The sequence below is a fragment of the Lynx rufus genome, unplaced genomic scaffold (assembly GCF_022079265.1).
Source record: "Lynx rufus isolate CCGP_SWC_20201006 ecotype Redwood Valley unplaced genomic scaffold, mLynRuf1.p SCAF_15, whole genome shotgun sequence".
NCBI classification, from domain to species: domain Eukaryota; kingdom Metazoa; phylum Chordata; class Mammalia; order Carnivora; family Felidae; genus Lynx; species Lynx rufus.
Window position 1 is genome coordinate 10,351,509 of NW_025814829.1, and position 21,375 is coordinate 10,372,883.

Below are 21,375 nucleotides of genomic sequence, written 5' to 3' on the forward strand. Positions count from 1 at the left end.
GTAGATTAAGGAGGGAAAGCAAGAATAGAGATAAAGTTCCATGATGTGCTACATGTCTTAAAACCTTACCTTGATTTACCCACAAAGCAATCATGTAAGTAAGATCATTTAATAGATGAGGAAACTGAGGGTCATATCTGTAAAAGTAACTTGCTGAGGGAAGATGTCATTTAAACCGTGTCACCTTCAAGAACAGCAAATTTAGCGAGGGCCTGGGGTGGTTCCATCAGGTGAGCATCCGACTCTTGATTTCTGCTAGGTCACTCTCCCAAGGTTGAGGGATCGAGCCCAGCGCTGGGCTCTATGCTGAGTATGGAAGCTGCTTAAGATTCTCTCTCTGTCTCCTTCTGCACTTCTCCCCCCACTCACTCTCTCTCTCTCTCTCTCTCTGTCTCTCTCTCTCTCTCTCTCAAATAAACAACAACAGCAGCAGTAGATTTCAGAGACTCTGCACCGAGTAGGAGCTCCTTGCAGAGTGCCCCAAACCTCCCTCAAGCTGTCTCTTCCACTTTAAATGTCCGTCGTCATCATTCTGAGGGTGTAGGTCAAAATCCACGTCCTCTGTGCAGCTCCTCCAACCCAGCGCCTCTCCTCTCAGGCGTCAGCACAACGTCCGCTTCTACCGTGTGTCATATGCATTTGGCCCCTGGTTCCATCTCTCCTACCAGATTGAAACATCTGTCTGAGTAAGACGTCCTTACTTCACTTCACCTCGTCTTTGGATTAACACGCTGTAACCAAACAAAACACATGTATTGGAATGTATTTAATTAGGAAAGTCCTCAAGATAAAAGACAGTTTGTCTAACCCTCCAATTTCCTTCAACTCGCAGTTACAGATTTAAGGACCCTCATTGACAAATTAGTAGGTTTGATCTAAGAGAGTTCCCTACTTTTATCTGCCTTTTGTAATTAAGGTCAAGATTTTGAGGGTCCATTAAGATGTTTGCAATATCCCTCTCCAGATGACAATAAGTGTTTACACCTACTGATATAATATTGTGAGGCCTTTTACCACCCATATTTCAGAATGCTTCACCTACCAATAAATACTATACATTAAATGTGAAAAATAACAAAAGTTTCTTTTCCATGAAGAAAATGAAGCACTTAAGTAATGCTAAAATAAGCACCATTGACTGAGACCAACTTGGACTAAGAACTCAACCTTTCTTAGAAATTTACAATCAAAGTGAAACAACACCAAGGCTCACCAAAATTTATTCATGCATGCGATCATTTCACTTATCAAAAACTATGTATTAGGGGCGCCTGGGTGGCGCAGTCGGTTAAGCGTCCGACTTCAGCCAGGTCACGATCTCGCGGTCCGTGGGTTCGAGCCCCGCGTCGGGCTCTGGGCTGATGGCTCAGAGCCTGGAGCCTGTTTCCGATTCTGTGTCTCCCTCTCTCTCTGCCCCTCCCCCGTTCATGCTCTGTCTCTCTCTGTCCCAAAAATAAAAAAAAAAAAAAAAAAACGTTGAAAAAAAAAAAACTATGTATTAAATTTGTACTAACAACCAGTCACTACCCTGAGACCAACAGCTATGAAAACAAATAAATAAGAATTCCCATCAGGAATTTGCAGCCTCTATGAATGGACAGAGAACAGATATGTAAGTACTGTAATGTGAGAAGCGATGTCCATGTAAGAGCATTGCAAGGACAGAGTAAGCAGAGAGCATTGCAAGGACGCCTAACGCAGACAGAAGAGGTTGGAAAGACTTTATGAAGGATGTGATGCCTGAGCTGAGAACTAAAAGACGAGTAGAAACATCAGGTGAAAGGAACGTAAGGCAGGCACAGAGGGCGACAGGAAGTGAAAGGAACCCCAGGAGGTGTGAAAAACAAGAACCTTGATACGAATGTAGCACAGTGTAGGAGAGAAAAAATAATGGCGATAAGGCCAAACAGCAGGAGTCACATGATGAAGGCCTTTATTGCCACACTCGGCAGGTTGTCTTTATGCAAGAATGAGTGGAAATTAAAGCTTCTTAGGCAATGGAAGGTCACAACCATGTGTATGCATTTTTGAAGAATCCCTTGTCCACTGAAGAAATGATTGAAAACAAATATGTATGGGACATTAAAGCAATTAAAAAGTAAGGATTGAACAAACATAATCCCCACAAAAGCAAAACCCTCTGTTATTTGAAGACTAGCCCCATAGAGCAAAACAATTTTGAGATAAAAAGAGGGTTTTTTTATTGTTAAAAAAAAAAGAGTTGGGTTTGGGACACCTGTATGGCTCAGTTAAGCATCCGACTACAGCTCACGGTTGGTGAGTTCAAGCCCCACGTCGGGTTCTGTGCTGACAGCGCACAGCCTGCTTGGGATTGTCTCTCTCTGCCCCTCTCCTGCTCATGCTCTCTCTCTCTCAAAAATAAATAAACATTAAAAAAATAAAACGTTGGAGGGATGCCTGGGTGGTGTAGTCACCAAGTCATGATCTTGCAGTTTGTGTGTTTGAGCCCCACATCGGGCATAGCCTGCTTTGGATCTTTTGTCCCCCTCTCTCTCTGTCCCTCACCCACTCACACTCTCTCTCTCAAAGATAAATGAAACATTAAAAAACATTTTTTAAAGAGTTGGAAATTCTGGCCAAGAAAAAAAATAACTCAGAAATTAGAGAGATTATTGAGGGAAGGCAAAATTTCAACAATGATTCCTTACACGTAAAGAAAACAAAGAATTCTTTCATGGGCTAGGAGCATCTTTGAAAGACTGGGCCTCACAGGAAAACAAAGAAATGAGGATAAGTGATGAGCGAGTACAAAGGAGAAGAACGAAATGCCATAGGGGAAAGAATAAGAAACACAGCATGGGGAGCTGCCACAACTGAAATTGGAAATGACGATGTGGGCCTGAAGGGTGTGGAATAACAGTTACTAGCAGTGAACAGTTTAATCTGCTACAGCGAATTGACCCAAAAATATAGTGACCGTCTGTGGGCCGGTGAATGGTCTGGGCAGCTCTGCCCCACTAGGTCATTCAGGGACCCTGATTCCCTCCAGTTTATGACTCATGATGTTTCCGGTGCTGTCGTCATTCACATGGTGCAGCTCGGGTTGCCACAACATCCTGTGTCCAGCCCATCAAAAGGGGATGAGAATGTCAATGGAAGGCAAGTGATTTCCTCTTAGAAAGTGACGTGCAAGATGCTCCTATCACGTCCATGCTTCCTCCATTGTTGAGATCTGAGTCACATGACTACCCCCAAGCTGCAAAGAAAACAGGAAAAATTAGACTCTAGCCAAGAAGCCTCTGACCAGGACAGAAGGCATATATGGGAACCCACTAGTGGTCATCACAGAGAATATGTGGCAGACGCCCTCTGACCAGAGAAAATAAAGACAGAAGATAATCCCTTCTATTTTATAGCAATTTATTTTACGATGTTCTGTCACATAACTTCTTGTATTTTATCTTCATACTAATTCTATAGAGTAGGCAGATCAGGGTTTATAGTAAGGAAATGCATATAAGGAAAACGTGGTCAAAAACCCCACATGGATGGATTGAGACTCAACCCCACATCCAGTGGAGATACAGCAGGTGGCCAGACAGCCGAAGAGGAGGACTTACTCTTCTGATTTTCCATCTGAGAAAAGTCATCTAGAGACCGCCATACAAAGACAAATACATACAAACGTATTCGAATTCACAAAATTAAATAAGTGGAAAACATTTAACCAATTAAATTTTCCATTTTTTTAAAAAATAAATTTGTAGCATTTGTGCTTCTGAAGTTATTAAAGCTTAAAACGGAACAGAGACTTTTGGGACACCATTGGATCACATGGATGGTTATCTAATAAAATTCTTGCCAGTGCAAAACACTCAGTAGTCTGGTTTTATTCTTTTCTTTTTTTAAAAAATTTATTTATTATTGAGAGACAGAGAGACACAGAGTGTGAGCAGGGGAGGGGGCAGAGAGAGGGGGAGACACAGAATCCAAAGCAGGCTCCAGGCTCTGAGCTGTGAGATCATGACCTGAGCCGAAGTCTGTAGCCTAACCAACTGAGCTACCCCGGCGCCCAGGTTTTCTTCTTTTAATTAGATTTGTTGTTTTTGGCTTGGGTTTCCGTTCTGGTTTGGTGAAAGAGGGAAGTAAGTATGTAGTGGACTGTGCATTCATTTATATCCACTGGCCCTGATAAGCTAAGTTTCAAGTCCTGTATCTCATAATAACTACATTATATAATAATTTAATGTAATATGAACAATGTAATAATTGGTAAAATTTATCATACTAAAATTATGAAAGTATGTTGGTGAAACTGCCTCATATAGAAATAAAGTATATACAAACCTGTGAAGCATTAACATCCAATGTACATTAGTCTAGTGCTTTTATTCATTTATTTTATCGTTTACTTTTTTAAAAAAATTTTTAATGTTTATTTTTGAGAGAGAGACAGTGTGAGCTGGGGAGGGGCAGAGAAGGAGGGAGACACAGAATCCGAAGCAGGCTCCAGGCTCTGAGCTATTAGTACAGAGCTGAATGTGGGGTTCAAACTCACAAATAGGGAGATCATGACCTGAGCCAAAGTCAGATGCTTAACCGGCTGAGCCACCTAAGCACCCCCGTCTAGTGCTTTTAGATTTCAGTCATTCCTTTCATGTGTCCATATTATCCACATTTGCTTGTTCAGAAAAGGTGAATTCTATTCTGTGCGATTCCATGTCTCTGCATCTAATACACACAGAAAATGTTTTTTTCTGATTTAGAAAATTAAGATTATTATTAGAGTTTTATTCACACACAACAGGATTAAAGCATTGATTTTTAAGTGTTTACAAGTTTTGATATTCATTTTCAATAGGATGGTAAGACAGCAAAAATGTTTTAAAAGTCTCAGTGTTCAATTCCTCCCTTTCCAGATGTGAACCTGGAGCCTTCCATGATGTATGAGTATAGAATTTCTGCATGGAATAGCTACGGGCGAGGATTCAGCAAAGCTATTAGAGCCAGGACCAAAGAAGATGTGCCTGAAGGAGTGAGTCCCCCTACGTGGACCAAAATGGATAATCTTGAAGATGTAATCATCTTAAATTGGAAGAAACCTATACAACCAAATGGTATTAAGCCATTTTTAAAATTGAAATAACATAATCCAGTAACTTCATAAGGAAATTGAAATGAGTGTAATCTACAGTTAATAGGCATGCATCTAACCATTAAAAATTATTTGCTGGTAAAAGGAACTGTAGGTATGTGCCTACTGATCTTCCTTTTTGTAAAATAGGACCTGCAAATTTTTAGTCCCCCAATTTTTTCTTGAATCCTAGAATACATCTGAGCTCTTTCAAACAAACAAAGACTGTTAAAGGAAAGCAAAATAGTTTTAATATTGAAGGTAATTTTGCTTGGCAGTAGGGGGAAATAAACATATATGTCTCTTTAATTGTCTGTGTCTAGAGTCCCTCTCTTCGGTAAGAGTGCATGTCATTGCTCGAACTCAGCAAAAACAATAGCAAATTAGAAGTAAATAATGCTATATTATCCCATTCCCTTAGAATTCCAAGACATGTTAAGGTGTTTGCAAATAGTTAAAAGGATATGATACTCAAATCTGGACATTTCTCTGCCTCTTTTAGGTCCTATTATTTACTACATTCTTCTCCGAAATGGAATTGAATGCTTTCAAGGAACATCACTGAGCTTCTCTGATACGAAGGGAATTCAGCCATTTCAGGAATATTCATACCAGCTGAAAGCATGCACGGTTGCTGGCTGTGCCGTCAGCAGCAAGGTAAGGGCCGGTACCTAAACTCCAGACAGAAGTAGCCAGGATGAAGTCTATCTGGATATCCAGGTCGTGAATGATTTTCTCCAACGGCAGAAAACAATATCCCCACCGATGCAGTGTTAAGTAGGGTGCCATCTCAACCGACTACTAATCCTCATGCCTGAAAGGAGAGATCACTGAAATTTATCAAATTTATGCAAATATAAATGTTTCATTAATTAAAAAAGAAAAGAAAACTTGAACCAGTGTTACCCTTTTTTATCACATTTTTCCTCTGCCAACTATTTTTAGATGATCTTCCATAAATTCATAATAATTATCAAATCATTCTTCAGTTTAAAAGGGTTTCTATTTAACCATCACTTCAACAAGGATGACCTGCTCTTGAAGAACAGAGAAAGGGGCAAAGAGCCTGGCATAGAAAATAATCTGATACCAAAACTCTTGCTACAACCTGGCAAGAAATGATGAGGACCCGAATTCATGCAACAGGGGTCAGAATGGAGAACGTCAAGAAGATACAACAGATATTGGGGGACAAAATCTACAGGGCTTGGTGTCAACAATACGCAGGGGAATAAGAGGAAAGGATCATGGATATATTTGAGATCTCTAGCTTGAGCAAATTATAGATCACGGTGCCATTCTGCTAGCAAATAAAAAAAGTTAAAGGAAAATCTGAACGTAGAGAGTAAGATTCAAATTTTAAAAGCTTTTAAAAATGTACTTAAAAGAAGGAGCAGGTAGCAGAATGATGGAAGGAATTATTATTTGGCACCTCAAGTGAAAATCCAGTCAGAAGCTGGATTACAAAGTGATTGAATCTTCTAGAAAGATCTTTCTAGATCTAGAAAGATCTAGAAAGCAAGGAGTTTGAAAAGAGTCCTTAAGGAGAACAGAGAGAGAGAGAGACAAAAACAAGAACACAGACAATGAACACTGGAAGCGCTCCTGAGAGCAAGAGCCCACAGATGAGACCGGAAAGAAACAGTCAAACAATTTAGGAGGAAAATAAAGAGAGAGTCATTTCACAGAAGCCAACCTAGTCAGAGTAAACTCAGGAGAAACAAACACACAGCGGCTCTGATTCCTTTCACGCCGTTACAACTTTAGAAGAGCATCATCTTCGCACACTGTTCCGGAACCATCCAAGTAAAACATTCAGTCAGATGGATCAGCCGCAGTGCATATGCGCAGCTTTTTATTCAACAGACCTCCAGAAACATCTCTGAGCCTGCCACAATTTAGACAGATGGCAGCTGATTGGCCCAATCAAAAGTTATGGTCCGAACGTTCCTGGAACAATTCTGTGCTCTTTTTACGTAGGTGCAGCTCCTGTCTACCAGATGCCAGAACAATTGGTTAAAAAGTGAAAGCAGAGCTAATTCTGTGAAAAAAGAAATGCAGCTAACTTTTGTTCAAAATTATATTTTGATAATGCTGAATGCATGACTGGTGGATTGATCCTTTTTTCCTTGTCTACTCAGTTCTTTTTCTAGAACACTGGCACGGGCTCTGTTAAGTCATCCTGGGTTATCACAGGAAGAATACCAAAAAAAAAAAAAAAAAAAAAAAAAAACACCTGCCCATTTATACTGTTCAAAGCATATTATATGCAAGCAAGTTCAGATGTGGGTTTTGCTTCATATTTACTGGTGCTTAAAATGTACAAAATCAGGCTGTTAAAATGCAAAGACACTGATGAGCCATATGGAAGAGAGTTATCAAGAGTTCTCCAGTAAGACAGTCTGCCAGCCAGATTTTCCTTGCTTAAACTGAGGGCTGTGCTCTGTCATCAAAATTGTTGTTGAACCTGTTGTGATAAATGGTAGTCTGAGACTTATGGAATGTATTCAAGGTCAGATTTCATTGTTTAAATAGGATGGGAGGAAAAGCATAAAAAAGGGGGGACTGTTTCTCCAAGCCCCTGCTAATGATATGCCAGGCCAGACAACAACATTTTAAAACAAAAGTGACATTCTCATTGATCAGGATACCTAGCATACTATTACCGTAAATTGCTGTTGAACTCTTATGTTTTCAGGTAGTTGCAGCTACTACCCAAGGAAGCCCACAGAGTGTCCAGCCACCGAGAGTCACGGCGCCCAGTTCGGAGTCTCTGCATTTGAGCTGGAGTGTCCCCGAGAAGCCAAATGGCGTCATTAAAGAGTACCAGCTCAGGCAGGTTGGGAAAGGTCTCATCTACAGTGGCACCGCTGACAGGAGGCAGCATACGGTCACAGGTGAAAAAAAAAAAAAAAAAAAAGGAAAACCTACCGGAAGAGTCTGTCATTGTGGTTAGGGGGGCAAAGCATCCCAGGGGTGTGCATTTGATATATGAGGTCACTTCGAAAGGACGTGTTCTCCTGACATATGGTCAGGTCCCACTTATCCATGCTAATAGAAGAGCCCACACTGGCAGCAATAAGCCACAACAGCAGATAACTTCAGAAATAATTTATATTTGGCTTTGATATGCATTATGTGTAGGGTTTTTGCATCAGTATTAACTTTTTTTTTCCTCAGACAAACGGTAAGATGCATTTTCATTCCCCAAGGATATACTCATAGATAATGGGACTGGGATAGCCAAGAATGCACTGGAGAGCAGGGTGAAATCAGCCAGAGGCGAGCGTTTATCTACTGAGTGGGTAACTAATACACAGAATAGTTGACAGGTGACTGTTTGTGAGAATTTGTTATTATGAACATTAATTAATAGTAATTGTATTATTTTTATTGCTAGAGCATTTATTATAATTAACTTTCATAATAATATAACGGTACAGTGTAATAGTATAATGTCAGATAATTACTAGAAGTCATTATAATAATAATTAACATGTTTGGGTTTGAATGTCACTTCTGAAGAGAAGAGAGGCATCTTCTGACTTCCCCAGTCTAAGGAAGTTTCTCTGATACGCCACCACATCCCCTTGTCTTATTTTCCTCATGGACCTCTCACTGCCTGAGAGTGCTTGGTTTTTCTTTGCTTTTTATGTCTCCCCCCACTGGGATGTAAACTCGAGAATTGCAGAGGTCTTCTCTACCTAGTTCAATGTGGTACTTCTGGTACCTAGAACGGTCCTTGACATGGTTCACAGATGCCAAACAAATGTTCATAGATGCCAAACAAGTGAATTTCACACGAGCCACTTGGCAGGCACTACAGACCTATGGGGGAAAGAGAGGTCTTACTCCCATTTTACAGAAAAAGATACTTTGAGAGATTAAGTAATTTAGTTCATTCTTTGGATCTACCGAATCATGGCAAACAGTTGTGTAAATTGAGATTCTGAGACCATAGGCAAGAGGTTACAAACTTACTCCGCACCACCCCCCTTGTCAGAAGCTTCCCTCCAAGGCCTCCCGAGTGAATGTTCTTCTTTCTTTGGACCCCGTACCTTGCAGGGAGCATGGATACTAGAGATAATGAAACTCATAAAGAAGCACAGAAAGGTCTGGAAGAGTGTGGCTGAGTTTTCCTCAGAGAAGGAACCAGTTATACTATGTAGGTGGAAAAATCAATTCATCGTGATTTGCTCTTAATTCTACAATTCCCTGACACACAAGCAGGCATTCATTGACAGATGTTTTCAATGACTTGACCACTGTTTTTCAGAAGTGCCATAAGCCTGCAGAAGGTGCTTAATAAATATTTGCAGACTCGCACATTGCATTCCTTATCTGAAGGGCCTGAGCTGGATCAATGATAATGCAGATGGAAAAAGCCCTCATCAATTCAGATTATTAAATTTATTTCTTATATCTCATTTCACTGAAAGTGAGATTGATCACCAGTAGTTGAAATACTGTTGTTTTACAAAACACAACTTTACATTTATATTGTGTTTTATAATTTTAAAGAACCATTTCCATTTGGACACATTTGATTCTCATTACATCCCTGTAAGTGGGGGATGTTTTTAATATCCACACTTAAAAGATGAGGAAGGAAAGTGACATACTCAGGGTGCCCAAGGCATTCCCTGCCTCCATCTATAAGGAAATCAGAGTACTGTTTCATTCTTTGAAAAAAAAAAAAAAACTGTTGCCCACTTGCCGTGTTGGAGGTAGTACAGTAAGTGCTCTAAACTAAGACTGCTGCTCTCAGGAAGCCCCCAGTAATAGGGGACACTGAAAAGTTAAGAACTAATTGCAAATACACCACAAAGGATTCAACAGCAGAACTCTAAAGAATGCTGCCGGGGGAAATCAAAACAATGACTTGGAGTGGAAAATGAAGTGTCAATTACAGAGTGTGGAAAGCCATTTAGACTTTGTATCAGTAAAGGTTTCACAAAAAAACTGGGATACAGTGTTACAGAATGTTTCTCTCCCAGTATCTGTCCACTGAGCCAGCATGGGCTTTGAACTGTGAGCTGTAGTGGTTTGCATTTTTTTAAACCCAGCATTGACTTGACTTGCTGACAGACTAAACCCTAACGCGATGTTCAAACCAACAGGATTGATAGACTCATCAATTACAAGATAATTGGAAAGATTTTTCTTTAAAACACCCTCTCTCCCCCCAGTTCTTCCTTTCATTGTCATTTTTAATGAATATTTTCGTCCCAGAGAGGATTTCATACACGTAACTTGATGCAGAAGTTCTCTTTTATTAGGATAAATATTTTAAAGTTTTTCTATATGATTTTGCTTTCTATAAGATCATAAAATGAAAAGAAGACTTTGGAATTCATTCGGTTTGTCCCTCTGTACCGTTTAAATAGATTTAGAGAGTACTCCACTCAGGCAATACAGCCCTACAGAGAAATATGTCTTTGTTGAATGAAGAAGAAAACTCTCGTTCAGCAAAACCTGACCAAGTACAGAGCCTCCCATATGCGGTTCCTATGGGACGGCAATGGTGCTAGGCGTTAGGTAATCTAAAACCTGAGATGTATGTTAGCGTTCACATGTCTTATCTGCCAGGAAAAAATCAGTTCTGTAGCTCACTGACCGACCAAATTCACTATGGATGTATTTTATGATATGAATGACTGTTTTATTGAGTTCGTGGAATGAACTAAAATAATCAAATTTATTTTACATCGCATCCCGAATGTTTGATCGAAGAGCTGCCTGTACCCGCTGGGATAAATGTTTCGACTTTCTCATCATTTCCAAAACGTTGGCATTTTCTAAGTAACCGTCAAACGCTAATGAAGCTGTACCCGGAGTCATTCTGGAGCCTGAAATCTAGGTCCTTAGAAATGACAGGAGGGAAAGCAGGCACCTTGCCTCAGCCCCATTGTCTCCATGCTTATTTTTAATTACCTCAAAGCTTTAGAAACATGATCCCGTAAATGCTTTGTGGGAATAGTGGCGAAGGCACTCATCATGTGAAATCCATAAATTGCTTATAATCCTCTCAAGATGTTAAAAAAAGCATTAAGTAATTGAAGACAGGAAGTCCTCAGTTAATTATTTAGAGGTGTTATCAATGCTTTAAGTAAACTGAAGCATTTTCTGCTATCTCACTGAGCTGAATACCATGGGGACGAAGGAGGAACAGCCATCATCTTCTCATATTCGCTAATGCAAACAGCACATGGCAGCTTGTCAATAAAAGACCTTTTCATATCATTTATTACTAAACAGGTCCACCATCCCGCACAGAACAATCAGGATGTCAGTTATGGGCATTGTTTCTCTTCAGGTTACCACGGCTTTATGGATGGTCCTCCTAGTGTGGGCACTGGGGCAGAAGAGATGGAGAAAGGATTAACTAAATAATTAGGGCCACTGAGAACAAAATGAATTAATCATGTCCTCTTTCGCAGCAGATTTGATAAGGGCTTATGTGTCTCTTAACTCAGGGAGAAGTGTTTTCAAAATAATCTATTAAAAGTTGCTTATCATTGCATTTTACTTAAAAAGGGAAGACCCACCAGCGTTAAGTTAGCAAGGACAGAACAATCTGCCTTTCTTTTGCATCTTCCGAGAAGCTCATGAAAACCTGTGCTAAAATAGCATGTGCCCTAACAATGTAGGTTGTAGCCCACGTGCACTACTCTAGTGTAGTGAAACAGATATCCTACCCATCATTTCTGGGGGGAAAAAAAAAGGAGAACATACTTTGAGCATCAATATCACAAAATGTGGAAATTCTTTATAAGGGGATTTTACATTTAGATAACTCTGCTATGTACTTCCATAGTATCCAACACTTGGTTCTCAGGACATTTATTAGACTTTATCACAATATCCTTTTTCTTGTCTTTATTCCTGAGCTAGTAGGTGAAGCTTTTTAAGGACAGAGACAATAGCCTCCTGTTTTCCCTTGTATCACTTATACTGTGATAGGCATCTATCGTAGCACTTAACATATTAGGTATCCAAAAGTATTTGTTGAGTGAGATATTTGTTGAGATATTAGATAGGAAACTAGTGTCTGAATGTTTTTATTCCATTTTGATTGAGTACAAAAATCAGACTGTCAAATACATCTAGGTCTCAGGCAAGAATGGCTACATCATTTTCAGGGCCCAGGGCAAAAGGGCAACATAGGGTCCTTTGTTCAAAAATCATTAAGATACAACTCAACATTCAAAAAAACAAATAATGCAATTCAAAAGTGGGCAGAAGACATAAACAGACATTTCTCTAAAGGAAACATACAGATGGCCAAAGACGCATGAAAAAATGCTCAACATCATTCATCATGAGGGAAATGCAAATCAAAACTACAATGAGATATCACCTCACACCTATCAGAGGGGCTAAAATAAACAACACAACAAACAAACGTTGGCAAGGATGTAGAGAAAAAGGAACCTTCATGCACTGTTGGTGGGAATGCAAACTGGTGCATTCCTGTGGAAAACGGCGTGGAGTTTCCCCAAAAAACTAAAAACAGAACTAGCCTACAATCTGGTAATCACACTATGGGGTATTTGTCCAAAACATGCAAAAACATGACTTTAAAGGGATACATGCACCCCTGTGTTTACTGCAGTTTTCTTTATAATAGCCAAATTGTAGAAGCAGCCTAAGTATCCATCAGTAGATGAATGGATAAAAAAATTTGATATATATATATATATATATGTAAAATTTGATTTTATATATGTGCACACACACTGGAATATGTACAGCCATAAAAAATGAAATATTTCCATTTGCAACAACATGGATGAAACTAAAGAATATGATGCTAAGTAAAATAAGTCAGTCAGAGAAAGACAAATACCATATAATTTCACTCATATGTGCAATCTAAGAAACAAAACAAATGAACAAAGAGGAAAAAAAGAGAGACAAACTAAGAAACAGATCCTTGGTTATAGAAAAGAAACTGGTGGTTGCCAGAGGGGGGATTGGGGGCGCTGGGTGAGGTAGGTGAAGGGATTAAGAGTACACTCACCACAATGAGCACTGGGTAATGTACAGAAATGCTGAATCACTGTATTGTCCACCTGAAACTAATATAACACTGTATGTTAACTATACTAGAATTAAAAGTAAAAACTTAATAAATTTTTTTGAAAAGAATATAGTTTTCAAAAAAGAATCATAAAAATTTTTGAAAACCAGAGCATGGAATCAAGCCTCAGTCCCACCTAGAACCGCCTGGAATCTTGGGTACTCTACAGGTCACACACCCATTGAGCCAGCCTTGATCTCTGGCAATCTGGATTGATTGGCAGCATGTTTCTTGAACCGAAACAGGAAGCAAACTCAGGCAGTGATCGTATCCCTGGAACAGCTCCGGGAGCTTCTCTTCCATGGTTCTATGCATTGCTTTACACTGCGTGGGCCCCAGCTACCAAGCATCCGACCTACAAAAATAGATACGACAATTCATTTTATTTTCATTTTTCCAACTCTGAGGAGAACTTTGTGCCTGGATATTTGCAAAATGAAAAACCAATACTTGAAGAACATCAGCCACTTTTGTATACTTTTAAAAATCATTGTTATAAATAGAAGATTACAGCCAAAGAATTACGGTCCACAGCTGCCTGGACATTAATATTTAAAGAAAAAGAATCTTTCCCCTGAAATCCCAGATATTTTTAGGTTCTTTGCCTGTGCGACCTTTGTTTCTGTTTTGTTCCAAGAGTTCTAAATAACTCCTGCTCTCTCTGCAATATATGTTCTTGTCGAGTATTTGAGCAGCATCAGACTTAGCTGTCTCCTGATGCCTCACTTTGTTTCCAGAGAACACTCGGACTGAAAATATAGAGTAAAAGTGGCTTTTGTCTAGTATAGCACCAGACTCCAGAGAAGAAAACTATTTATTAGAACGGCGTTACAAAAAGCAAAAGCAAGGGTTTTTTTCTTGGACTATCTTAGTAATCGTTTTAATGTTGATCTGTATTTGGAAAGAGAGTCTGCCAAGAAGTAACTTACCTGGGAAGTGCTTCTTGGCATGAATCTGATTCCTATGATATCGGGGAGGGGGGCCTAAACTATGGCCTGAAATTTCACACACAAAAAAGTTGAGTCAAGAGACACTTAAGCTTGTAGCAAGCAGTCAGAAGCAAAAGTCGTGAGGTTATCTCATAGGCATTTGCCGTGCAAGAGTCCCTTTGTTTTGATGTTTTGATGCCCCGTTCATGAGCCGTCAATTGAACTTGTACTTTGAAGCATTGATACAGGAAGCATTCCTTTCCAATGGCTCGCAAATGGGCAAGAAACGGGCTTGACTAACTGGGATGCGTGGCTCCTGAGACGGTGGTGGGTGGTACTGTCACGAAAAGGGGACTCTAGCATGTGAGCTCCTAACACATTTTTTAATCGAATTTTGTAACACACTCATAATGTAAATGCGTGTGAGAAGTCTCTAAAGCAATTCCACAATATCTTCGTGTTCCATTTTTGAACATCCAGATTTTCACATAGAATTATCAATTGAAAGTGGAATCCTGCTATAAGTCTATCCATCATAGCCAAGGTTGCCAGCGGGTGCTGAAAGTTTCTGGGAATCTCCATGAACAGAGATGCTCTGAAGGTGATCGCTTAGAGAGATCCAAGGCAGCTAAGGGCAGAAAGAAGCGTTTCACGTCAGCAAGACTCAATGTAGATTCGCGTGGGCCCTGGCCAAACCTCCAATTTGGGTGAATTAGTGCCAGGACAAGCTTCTTGCCCAAAACGTGTACAATATCTGATAACCACCTACCACAAAGTTTTTAAAGAAACCAAGCATCTCAGCCCTTGAACTAACCACTGACCAAATGATTGAGGAACTTGCAGAATTACATATTTTGTAGGATTATTTGGTAATTCTTTAGAAAATAGCAGATGACATTATGGAATAGCCCAATGAATGCTTTGAAGTAGCACTTACTATCTCAAATTATAATGGACAAAATGCCTTTCCCTGACTATTTATCTGGAGATTAAAAATTAGAAACAAACTGATATTGATAAAGTATATCAAATGTCAGGGCACCTAGGTGGCTCAGTGGGTTAAACGTCCGACTCTTGGTTTCAGCTCAGGTTATGATCTCACTCTTTCGTGGGTTGAACCCCTGCATCAGGCTCTGTGCTGGCAGTGTGGAACCTGCTTGGGATTCTCTGTCTTTCTCTCTCCCTCCCTTTCAGCCCCTCCCCCACTCACAGTGTCGCTTTCTCTCTCAAGATAAATAAATACACTTTCAAAAACAGTATATCAAATGTAACTGACATTGACATAGGCATTGATTCTGTTTTCCAAATCATATTTTTATGATTCATAGGTAGACTTTGGCAGTCCTTTTTAACACACATTTACTCCTGAATGTAATGTTACTTGAAAGTGTAATTATAATGAGTTTTGTTATAGTATGCTTCTTTCCTCTAAAAGAGAACATGATTCCCTGTAGGGAAATTCAGGTAATTTGCAGCCACCATAATCTCCACTACACTGAAATGTTAAATGCTTGGCTTTTCTCCATGCATTTGCCTTTCTCTTCTCTACAACTACTATCTCCTACTCTTTTAATTCAATGCCGAGCACTTGAATGATGTTTTCTTTTCTCCTTCGACTCTTGGACTTCAGGATTAAGCTACGGTCAGAATGGTCCCTCTGAGACATCTCTTTATTTCCCTCTTCTCATCCTGATCAATTCATGAGTCATTTTCAGTTGGTGTGCCCTTTTCATTGCCTGTTACTAATATTTCATATATATCGCATTTTAAGGACTACCAATAGAGACTTGCTTAAAATGGCAGCAAATTCCAGTTGAAATGTGTTGATTTTATTGAGTTTTACAGAGTCATATATATGAAAGGTCATCCAGTTCATGTAAATCATTTATGCCTGATGGCAGTCGATGCTTTCCTTACAGATTATTTCAACCAAGCCTCTTAGTAAGTTAGTCTTCTGACAATATGAAAAATGCAAGACCTAAGAAATAGGATGTAGACAATTATGGATTCAGATATTGCCTTCCCTCAAGGTAGCCTGTAGCCCAGTTAAGCAGTCAATACCATCATGCCCACAGCATACAGTTATGGAAACTGAGGCACCTAGAGTTCAGAAAACTGACCCATGACGGTGTTAATAAGTAAGAAGGTAAAGGATTAGAACCCAAAAGAGTCTAACTTCACATGCTTCTCTCCTAACAGCGAGGCTACACTCCTTTGGTACATGAATTGTAGAAATATTCAAAATGGAAATACTTAAATGTACATTCCCACTTGGAGATGTGTATATATATATATACATACATACATACATACACACACACATACATACATACATACATATACACCGAAAGTTTCACTGGGCTTTGAGCTACTTATGTCATTATTTTCCCTATGTGTCAGAGGCCTGACCCTGTTTCCCTGGCCCACACTTCTCAGCCTGGGTGCCCAGACTTCTGACCTCACCTAAGCTGATCTCTGTAACAATAGATGAGTTCCTCCAACTCTCTATGCTTCAACTCCCTTACCTGTTAAATGAGCAGATAATTGCAGTGACCCAGGGGGTTTAGTGAGGGTTTTGATTGTGTTAATATCCAGGAAGTCACAGGAGAAGGTCTGCAAGTGGTGTTCAGTAAATTTCAGCTAGTATGTTATTTATGTAACTGAGTAATCAACTTCTTTAAAAATAACTCCATTTCTTATCAAATATATTTGATTAATGCACAGAGTCCAGTGAAAAGAGTAAAAATGGAACAACAAAATCCCCTGAGTTTTATTTTTTGTTTTACTTTATACTTCTTTTTATTGCCTTGATGTTTGAACTAAACGCTTTCAACATATTTCTTTCATTTTAAGAACGACTGCAATGGTTTCTACCACTTTTACATCTTTCAGATACTGTTTCATCTTCAAAGTCATTCACAAATTTCAATGTACTTGGCTGCAGCTCTTATGTGATGGGAGGGCACAGGGCTTGGTATTAAAGTTGTGGGTTTGTCTCCACCCCAACCTGATAGCTCCATCCACTGTATGAACATTTGGTTCTCTGAGCCTCAGTATTTTCTTACCTGTGAGGCAGGAATAATTATTCCTGTCCTGGTGATATTCAAGGTGAAACCTCTTCACTTTTTCACCAACCCTTTTCATGTTGTTGCTAATTCTGTCTCCCAGAATCTCATAACTAACTATTTCTAACATGCGTAGGGTAATCACAGCTGCTCATGGTCCCCTTATGTAACATACAAGAATCTGAACTTGTGTGCCAGTGTGACATTATTAGTAATTATAATATTAATATCATTTAGAACTCTTTTTCTTGCAAGTTACGGAAAACTCAGTTCAAGCAGGCTTAACAAATGGGCATTAAGTGGCTCATGTAAATAAAAAATCAGATGTAGACTCAAGGCTATGAGATGAGGTTTCCAGGACCCAATTTCTTTTCACCTCTAAGTTCTCCATTCTCAAGCACTATGTGGTGAACAAAGAACTACCAGCAGTAAAAATGAAAGTTTGAGTTCAAGGCCTACTTTCCATTAGCCTAAATGAGGTCACATAGTCAATTCTGAGCAGCTAACATTGCACAAGGAATGTGGAACTGTGTCCAGGAATAGTCAATCCAGGTGGAGAAAATCCTAAACAAAGCACAAAGACTTGTAGTAGCCAAAAGACTGGTTTCCACAAGGAAACCTTGAGTTCTGTTATAAAAGGAAGTATGAGTGTACTCTGAAAGGTAAACATAGCAGATGTAGAGTTGCATGACACAGGCTGGCAAATGTGAGTTGAAATGAGCCGAATGTTTCTACCTATGTTCCATATGGCTCTTTAAATTGGCCACCATACTCATATTTCAGGGCTAGACACAGCCCTTGAGGACAAACTACTAGTGAATTAGATTAAGCCCATTGTCCTTCCTTCCTTCACTTAAGGCCCCATGCCTCCCACTCTCGCCTTTCTTGCCCTTCCATCTTTGTTTTCTTTCCCTAGTTCCTCATATCCACTCCTCCTGATTGGTGATGACTTTGAAGTCCTCTGATTTCCCAAAGTAGGCTCTCTACCCAGCGCTCAGTTCTACCTCCTCTCCCCTTGATTCTGGTACCCCAGTAGCTTCAAAGTATTCCTCTACTAGACCTGGCCCCATGCTCTGCAAGGCCAACACATACCATCCAATTTAAACACCTATAACAGACTCCCTGGCACACCTTCCTTAATCTATCAAAAATTCCTAACTGGCTAGCTACTCCGTTGCTGTACTGTCTTCTAGTGTTCTTGGCTATATATAAAGTGGATACCACTCAGCTCAGTTCAGAAAGATTCTGTAGGGAAAGGACAATTTCTATTTCTATATACATCAATTTTCTTTTTAGCGACTATCCTTATTGCAAATACCCTCAATCCTCTCACCGACTTTAGTACACCTCTGTGGTGACAAATGTCCTCTCCTTTTTCTAAGATGCATCCTAAAATATTTTTCAATGGTCATTGCATGTCTTATATCAGACCAGCTAGAACACAAAATGAAGAAGAGAATTGGGTCTCATTTGGGGAGGGGGGAGCATTTTATTTGTTTGTTTTTATTTAATAAGAAAATTCCAGAGAAAGAACAAGCATTGCTTCACTTCTACCAGCCATACTTAGTCAGGCATTTGGAAAAAAGTCTATAAAATATTTATTGTTTACACATCACATTAATTTTTGTATTATTTTAATAATATTCTGTAACTAGAAAACAATTGCCTACACAGTGAAGTAGATGTTGGGGGCTGAGATACTCATGGATTTATGAGGAAGGGCCTGTTTGGTCCGATGACACTTTGGATGGACATCATGAACAGGATAGCCTGACATTTTATGGAGCACTTTCATGGGCTTTGCGTTCTTTAAATAGTATTTAACAAACATCAAACACTTACAACTGGAAAAAAATGATTAAAAAAGGAAAACACTCAGAGACATAAACCTTACTCTCAAAGGGCTTACATTCTAAGTGAGAAAGTAAGATATTCAGGTGAATTGGTATTACAAGGGTCAAGGTCCCCTTTTTCAGTAGCAGGAGTAAAGAGGGAGCATCACCAGGCTAAGTCAGTCCGCCACTGCGGTCTCTGACCTTCATTCTTAGATGATTCCTCCCTTTTTCTTTTGATCTCTCTATTTTATAATCTTTAGCATTTTCCCATAAGCTTTTATCAAACATATGTGGCTTCAGTGGGGCTTAGATCTTTCATCACATTTCTTATCTACAAATCAAGTAAATATCAAAATTATGTAAATCCCCCATAGCAACCAAATAGAAGATTGCAATCAAATAAGTATCTGAATCTTATCACTAAATTGATGTGGAAACACAAAGGGCTTTGAAGCTGAATCCTGGAACAGCTCCAGCTGCAGAACATTATTTCTTTAGCAGAGAGCCCAGACTATTGCTCTAACTCTAAATGAACCAGTTAATTTTTTCGTTTGTTTAACCAGCACCTACTTTGTGCCTGCCATTATTTGAAGGATACAGTGGTATCTTTTAGATACAGTATCTTTTAGTGCTTTTTTGGAGCTTATGTCCTAGAGGGGGAGACAAACAATAAATAAACAGATGTAATAAAACAGCAGATAATGTTGAGGGCTATGGGAGAAGGAAGTAATTTGAGGGAATATGAAGTGATGGATGTAGTATGTCGATAAAGTGGCCAAAATCTTTTAAAATGTAGCATTTGAGGAGAAATCTGCATAAAGCAAAAGAGTGGCACAGGAACGTCTCTGGAAAAACTCACCTGCCAAATGAGCAATATATATATAAAAATGTAGTTCAGTATTCATGAAAAATTAATATAATAATTATATATATTAGCCCAATTTTTTGACATATAGATGAAGTCCTATTCTTTAAGAAAGGGAAAATTTTTGACCTTTGGCATTGTTTGAATTTTTCCAAGAATCAAGGGAAGAAGCTTTAGCCGCCATATGCTCCTTGTCAAATGCTGCTGAGTCTTAAGGTTGCTTCTGGTCAAATAAAGTAGTTCTCTAGGTAACCCATTTAATCTTCTCAAAAGCCTTCAAACCAAGCTGCTATGTTTCCCATCTTTAAAGATCAGTAGATCAAGGCAAAGAGAAGCTAAGTCACTTGCCCAAGGTCATCAGCTAAGGAGTAGTGAGGTCTAACAACATGCAACTTCTACTATAAATGGCTTGCCATTCTTATTTATCCTGAGAACTTATTGAACAATTACTGGGCTGTGTCATATTCTGAATACAATAAACACTATTCCTTCATCAAATTATGTTCAATCTATGTGTAAAGACAAAACCAACATACCTCCAAAACACTACAGAAGTGTGAGGTGGGGTATTCTATTGGCACATATGGTGAAGTAGTGTAAAATTAAAAAAGCAGAGTGGGTTGGTGTGAATGTGAGCTAAATATGGCTTGGGGCTAAACCTTATTTTGGATCTAACCTTATTTGGATCTAACCTTATTTTTATTTTTTCTACCTCTGTTCATATAAGAAGCTGTTGCAGAAACTGGGATAGTTAGCCTGGAGAAGAAAAGACTCAGGGGGGATTTGATAACTGTCTACAAATATTTGAAGAACTGTCATGTGGAAAAGAAATTAGATTTGTTCTATATCTCCCTAGGGGTGCAAGTGATGGAAAGAAATCACCACAATATAAGAAAGGACTTTTAAACAAAATAAGGAAAACTCTAGAGCTCTAAAGATGGAATGGGCTCTTTGAGAGATGAGTACTCTGATCAACTAGGCAAGGCAGCCTCTTCAATGACCTCTTGTACAAGGGAATCAAGAGAAAGATGGATGGATAGCTGGGTGGATGGATGGATGGATGGATGGATAAATGGATGAATGATTGGATGGATGATGGATGGATGGGTGGATGGATGGATGACATGAATTTTAAGATTTCTGCTAAGGCTGAGAATATATGATTATCAGAGATAAATGAAATTTCGATTAATACTGAACTGCTTGTGAAGTTCATACCTCCTTTAGAAAATGTTTTCTGCTTTTAAAATTTTGGAAAAATCATATCTACAACTCCACATGTTACTTCCAGTTCTTAATTGATAATAAATAATCCTCTCAAGATGTACTTTATTTCTTGTTTGCTCTTTCTAGGTCTCCAGCCATACACCAACTATAGCTTCACACTTACAGCTTGTACACCTGCTGGATGTACTTCAAGCAAGCCTTTTCTAGGTCAGACACTGCAGGCAGCCCCTGAAGGTAATTAAAAAATATCCATGATTTGGGAGGAGAAGTTTTCAT

General features: G+C 39.2%; 1 protein-coding gene across 1 annotated transcript in view; it reads left to right on the forward strand.

Moving 5' to 3' along the window:
• Positions 1-21,375, forward strand: part of USH2A (usherin) — a 754,837-nt gene that overhangs the window by 594,036 nt on the left and 139,426 nt on the right. The window contains exons 52-55 of the mRNA XM_047077230.1: positions 4,881-5,078; positions 5,598-5,752; positions 7,794-7,992; positions 21,226-21,333. Coding sequence (XP_046933186.1) covers positions 4,881-5,078; positions 5,598-5,752; positions 7,794-7,992; positions 21,226-21,333 — 660 coding nt within the window. The remainder of the gene's footprint in view (positions 1-4,880; positions 5,079-5,597; positions 5,753-7,793; positions 7,993-21,225; positions 21,334-21,375) is intronic.